The following is a 6,791-nucleotide window of genomic DNA, read 5'->3' on the forward strand; positions in this document are numbered from 1 at the left end:
CTCCCTCACACATATAGAGAAATGAATATCTACAAGACTAGGTTAATGGCACTTGGAAGTTTACGTTAAAAAATGAAGTTGCATTCTATGACAATTTTCTATGAGAAATTTGACAAATATGGTAAATGATATGGGGGACATGAAATGTTAGGAGCGTTGTCACTACGATTGAACTTTTGTAGTGCTTTGTTTCATGCAAGTTAAAAGAAGAGGAAACTGAAACCAAGAAAAGAAAATATAAATTAGCCCAACAATGAATCTGTTTTCGTTATGTATTAGGTATTGGTTCCCCGTGATTTCATATTGAGGCACATGTACTGCTATTAGAGATTATTGTTAAACCTTGATTGGTTATTGTGACTGTATAAATTAACCCAAAAAATCATAAAGGTTTGTTTGTTAGGCTATTGTGACAATCTACTATAATTTTGTGTCCCTTTATTGTTAATCCAATCAGGAGTTTCTCTGCATTTGAAAAACAAAACTAGAAATTTGATTGGTTGGTTGATTAATTTATGTTCTTATTCATTCTATGGTTTTTTTTTTTTTTTTTTTTTTTTTTTTTTGGGTTGTGTGCCTAATAATGTTTGTAACAGGTAATCATTGCGCACCAAATGTCCTTTGTTCTCAATAAGAAGCATTGGTCACTTATTCGTTGTGATTTTAGTTTCTTGAATCGTGGGAGGCACTGGTGGACTTGGAAGATCTTCTTTCGGCACTGGACTTGACAGTTTGCTTTTTCCTTTTTGTTGGAAGCAGCAATATTATTGTTGCATTCTACAGTAGAGTTTAAAAATTGTTTTTGTGGAAGTCAGTATTCTTGATGGGGAAAACATCACTGCTATCTCCTGGATTTGGATTTTACCCTACTGATGTTGAGCTGGTTATGTACTACTTGAAGAGGAAAGTAATGGGGAAAAGGCTTCATTTTGAAGCCATTGCAGAGGTTGATTTATACAAGTTTGGCCCTTGGGATCTTCCAGGTATAGGAGAAGTTTTATACATACTCTTGTTTGCATGATTAGTATGTTGTGCTTTTTATTTGTGTTTCTTACTAAAATGTGCTTTTTCCTATATCAGATAAATCTCTTTTGAAAGGTGGGGATCTGAAATGGTACTTCTTTTGCCCTGTGGAGAAAAAGTATTCATCTGGGGCTAGAATGAATCGTGCAATTGAATTTGGGTACTGGAAAACCTCTGGAAAGGATAGACCCGTTCATTACAATAAAGAGTTGGTGGGGTTGATAAAAACTTTGATTTTTCACAGAGGAAAAGCACCACGAGGTGATCGGACGGATTGGGTTATGCATGAGTACAGACTGGAAGATAAAAATCTGGCAGAAAGAGGAGCAGTTCAGGTAATGCCTGGTGATTTAACAATCTTTGCATGACACTCTTGTTTGTAGAATCAAACACTTTGTTGTTTGGTGTATTTTTTTTTATAAGTTGTTTTCCTGTTAAAAATGTTTTGAACGGGTTCAAATTGTTTTTAAAAACTATTATATATACAGGTAAATTTCCAACGTATTTTGTAGTTTTAAGCGTATTTTAGAAATTGGAGCCTGTCTTTTTGGTTTAGAGGGCTAAATGCACACCTGTTAGAGCATTCACAATGGACTCAAACAAAAGCAAAATTTGAGGTGAAAAATTTACTTTATCAAATTTATAGAGCCACTTTTAAAATGAGTCAAACATCAAACTCTCTATACCTTTCTTTAATTTAGTTAAATATTATTATTTTATTAGTTTTAAACCAATCAGGAGAGAGGAGGGTAAAAAATAAGCTTAAAAAATTATATAACTTTAGCTTTTTGACTCTTGGAATGTGGGGAGCATCTATGACAAGAGTTAAATATAAAGTAGTGAATGGAGCTTGTTAAATGGGTGTTTTCACGAGTTTTGTTAGATTTTTAGAGAAAAGTTAAATGTAAAGAGCTCATTGTGAATGCTCTTAAACCCAAAGTGCTTTTTTTTATTTTTTATTTTTTATCATTTTAATTGAACACTGTCTTGTTTGAAATTTATGAACAAATCTCAAATTTGATTAAAAGAATTTCTTTCTACCTCTGGTGTTTGCACCCAACTGAAAGTTCTTTTTTTCAAATGAATGTGTCAATAATACTGTTAAAAGGACGATATTGTCCTTATTCACTTGGCATTCTGCAAAATATAGGTCATATAGTCTCTGCCCCCTAGTTATATTTACACATATCAATACAGTCTTTTGCCATGCACCATCCATCTTATACATGGCAAATGCTTGAGAAACATAGCACAGCAACTCGACAGCCACAATTTTTATTTAAAATGGTTCTTGTTGTTTGAATTTTATATTTTGTTGAACCCAGCATGTATTACTCTCTTTGTTGTTACCAATTTTAACATGTTCATTTTTTTCAATTCGTAGTGAAGGTACACAGTTATGAAACTTTCCAAAATTTCCCTTTAAAAGTTGCATCCTTCAAATTTCGGAAACCTTTTGAGGAAGGTTTTGAAAACTTTTTATTTTTTTGGTTCCAGTGATTCAATAGTTTCTTCTTTTTCCTTCCCCCCTTTTGTTTTTTCTAAGAAGATAAAGACGGAAATAAGTGCATCTACTTAAAAGGTTGGGTTTACTAAGATGGACAAATAAAATGGGACAGAGGGGGTAACATGTATTTGTTAGGCTACGAAGCTTTTGATGCACTCTCTTTTTGGTAACATTCTATATGTTATTTTCATTTCTTTTCCTGCATATCTAAAACCAGCGATGTTATTTTCATTTGTGGTGCCTCCTGTATTTGAATTCATTTTAATGATGTTTTTGTCTTGCAGAACACGTATGTTCTTTGTATGATTTTCCAGAAGGAGGGTATGGGCCCAAGAAATGGTGCCCAATATGGAGTACCATTTAAGGAGGAAGACTGGAATGATGATGAACAAGTTGATTGTGTTGAAACCGTCCCTTCTGCTGATTTGTTTACCCCAAATTATGTACTGCCTACTAACCGTATCAGTTCGGTTGCTATTGGTACCTCTATTTTGGGTGGCACAGATTCTGAGTCATGTTTATCTGAAACTATGCGAACCCACTTCGAGGGGCTTACTCCAGTTTGTAGTAGTGATGTTGTTTATCAAGCTTGGGGTGATGGTGACATTCTTCCTGAAGTGCTTGCAAATAGTGATGATGATATCCTTCCTCTGCTTGCTTCCTTTACGGAAAATAACCCTTTGATTTCAATTGAAGATAACATTCTTCCTGAAGTGCTTGCTAATAGTGATGATGATATTCTTCCGCTGCTTGCTTCCTTTACAGAAGATAACACTTTGATTTCAATTGAAGATGACAAAAATAAGGTGTGTAACTCCTTGCAATTTTTTCTTACTAATGCATTCCTAATCTAGTTTATGCGGGAATGTTTCATACTTTAATCTTCATTGGGAAAATGAGTATTTTACTTCCTGAAAGCATTTAATATCGACATTTTAAACTAGATGGCATAATCTATAAGTTGTTTGTGGATCTATATTTTTCCAATTCAAAAGTTTAACTCCTTTGCATACTCTATGTCTAATTGTCTATATCATATATAGACTTCAACATTTCTGAGTGTTTTTATCGAACACTGTACTATTCTCTTTTTGCTTGCAGATTTTCTTTGAAGTTCTAATCTTTACCGTTTTATAATTGGTGTATGGATTTTGCAGGATCTTTGTCATGGAAATGCTGAACCTGAACTTTATTCTGGAGTTGATAATTTTCACAATGATTTGGGTGATGTGGGCAACATGTCCAGACCGACTGAAGATGGCTACAGTTACTTTGACAGTCAGGAAGTTCATCTGAACCATCATTTCAAGACAACTGATCTTCGGCAGCCAGTAGATGTCTTCTTAAATTTCTGTTAGAAAGATTATTGTAAGACATTATGTAAGGTTCTCATGTTGTATTGGAATTGATCCAATTTTCTTTTACATTGAAATTTGATTGTTGAAACTTAATAATATATAACAAATTTTGTTGCCTTTTGGATCTTGATCAATTTTTGTATCTCGTCATTGAGAGTAAGCAAGCCATGTGCCATTTTACATGCTTGACTAGGGTTGTAAACGAGTCAAGCTGAGTTTTGGCAATCTTGGCTTGGCTTGTTTTAGAAGACATATAATCGAGTCGAGTTCGAGCCGAATTGGGGAAACACTTGCTCGAACTCGGCTCGTTGGGAAGATATAGTAGCTTGGGATCGCAACAAGGGCAATTTCGAGCCAATCCGAGCCCTCGAGTAGCTTGACTTGGTTTGAGCTCGAGGTATGATATTTCCCATTTGCAACAAAGAAAAACAAAGAGAAAGCTTGAGTCACTGCGAAAATAGCTTAAACCATCAGTAATAAGCCACATGCTCAAACAAATAAATCTTAAAATGGAAAACAAAACTTAAACCTTAAACATATATATCAAATTGACAATAAAAAAATTAAAAAATAATTAAAAAATAAAAAATAAAAAAGAAAGAAGCAAGCAATAAATCGCATAAAACATTTGAGAGAGAGACCTATTGGCACAAAGGCAAACGATGACACGGGAACTTTGAATCTACGACGAGGTTTTGTCAATAGGAGAGAAAGAGAGCAGCGGAAGAGAAGGGAAGTAAAATAAAAAGTGACATGTAAAATGAGATGGCGCAAGAGAGAAAGTGTAGTGGTCTTTAGGGTTAATATGATTAAACGGTTAAGATGGTGAGATGTGTATGGTCTCTTATACTCACAGTCGTTTAATCAACTTTGAAGTAAGGGAGGGTAGTTGAAAAAATTTAATACATATGATAAGAAATGGACTGTTAGGATGCGCCCAAATAAATCCAACAGTTGGGATGTGTTCATGTATCTAGAGTATGCATGAATGACATGTGTTCACGTCTAATCTTCAAAAAAAAAAAAAAAAAATTAAACGGTCAAATTAAAATCTAACTGTCCAATCTCTAATGGTCTTTAGGGTTTATAGGATTGAACGCTCAAGATGGTCAAATTTATATTGTCTCTTATATTACAACCGTTGATCAACTTAGAAATAAGTGGAGGTAGTTGAACGCATTTAATTCAAATGATAAGAAATAGATGGTTAGGATGTGCCTAGATAATCCAACAACTGGGATGTGTTCGTGTGTCTCTAGAATCTGTATGAACGACATGTGTTCAATTCTGATCTTCAAAAAAAGTATTAAACGGTTAGATTAAAAGCTAACCATCCCATCTTAAGAAAAATAAATAGAATAGAATTGTAGATCCGTCTGATCTTTAAAAAAAAAGAAAAAAAAAATCCTTTTATGTATATTTAAGAAGACAACTTACCTTAGAGCATCCCTATTGAGCTTTTTAAATAAAAGTTAAATTTGAAGAGAAAAACTTACTTTTGCAAATTTGAAGAGCCACTTTTAAAATGAACAAAATATCAAACTCACTATATCTTCATCTACTATTAGTTAAATATTATTATTTTCTTATTTTTTTTAATGATTTTTTGTTCTTGGTAGATGAGAGAGAAGGAAAATGAATATATAAGATTAAAAAACTAAATAACTTTCACTTTTTAGCACTTGGTATTTGGAGAGCCTTATTGATCAAAGTTTAATTTGGAATAGAGTAAAGAACTTGTTAAATGAATCTTTTTGTGATTTTTTAAAAAATTTTAAAGAAAAGTCAAATATAAAGAGTTCAATAGGAATGCTCTTACACCACCAAATATAAATAAATTATCATTTTTCTTAGTTTAATAATATTACTTATTCTAAAAATTAATCTACAAATTCCATTATGAAAAGAAAATGTTTAATGATGATTTATTAATGAAAGTCATAAAGACCTACTTAAAATAAAAATAAAAATAAAAAATAAAAAATCAATACGTTAAAAATAATAATAATAATATATATATTTTAAATAACATGTTAGTATATATACTAACATATTATGATATTAATTAGTTATTATTATATAACATTAAGTTAATATATAATGTTATACACTTAATTCATATATACATTTTGAGTATTTATATTAGTAATTAAGTTAGTATGTGTGTATATATATATATATACACACATACTAACTTAATTACTAATATAAATACTCAAAATGTATATATATATATATATTAACTAATTAGTTAATTTATGTTAGTGTATGTATATATACTAAATTAGGGGTGATTGCGCTCCTGTTAATATGATATATTTATATATGTTATATTTTATACTTATAACTTATTATATATTTAAGGGTTACTAACTTTTTCGGTACTTGGGTTTTAGGACTTGTTTGAGATTGCATTTGAGAGGTCTAAAAGTGCTTTTAACACTCAAAAAGTCCGTTTGAAAAAAAAAAAAAAAGTACTTGTTTGGTAGAAAAATTAAAAGCGCTTTTAAGGGTCTAAAAAACCTAAAAATAGCCGAAAAACACTTTTGGCAAAAGCTTTAAAATGAAGCTTTTGCCCAAAAGTTCATTTTGATTTAAAAGCTCTATTTCTTAAACGCAATCTCAAACAAGCTCTTAATGTTTTTATTTTTTCTCCCATGGGTTTTAAAACATGACAAATCTAGTATCTCAGATTTTTGAAAAAGACCGAATCACCACCTCCGTTAATTTCTGTCAATTACCCACTAACGTAAGTCCATGTCATTGCCACGTAATCACGTTATATCGCGACACGTGTCCACCTTAAAAAAAAAAAAAAGGGTAAATCCACGTCTGTAGAGAGAACATATCGGAGAGAAAACCCTTCTTTCCTCTACAAAACCCAATCTCAAATCCCAAGAAAA

The 6,791-nt window shown here is 31.8% G+C and overlaps 1 protein-coding gene across 1 annotated transcript; it reads left to right on the forward strand.

The window, feature by feature from the left end:
- The first annotated feature begins 633 nt into the window (after positions 1–633).
- Positions 634–3,917, forward strand: LOC132166697 (NAC domain-containing protein 82-like). The gene is made up of 4 exons (XM_088511872.1): positions 634–983; positions 1,081–1,358; positions 2,815–3,336; positions 3,688–3,917. Exons 1-4 carry the CDS (start codon positions 824–826, stop codon positions 3,886–3,888), a joined length of 1,161 nt encoding a protein of 386 aa, XP_088367998.1. The 5' UTR covers positions 634–823; the 3' UTR covers positions 3,889–3,917.
- Positions 3,918–6,791: the final 2,874 nt, after the last annotated feature.

Source organism: Corylus avellana, chromosome 11 (assembly GCF_965113065.1).
Source record: "Corylus avellana chromosome 11, dhCorAvel1.hap1.2, whole genome shotgun sequence".
NCBI lineage: Eukaryota > Viridiplantae > Streptophyta > Magnoliopsida > Fagales > Betulaceae > Corylus > Corylus avellana.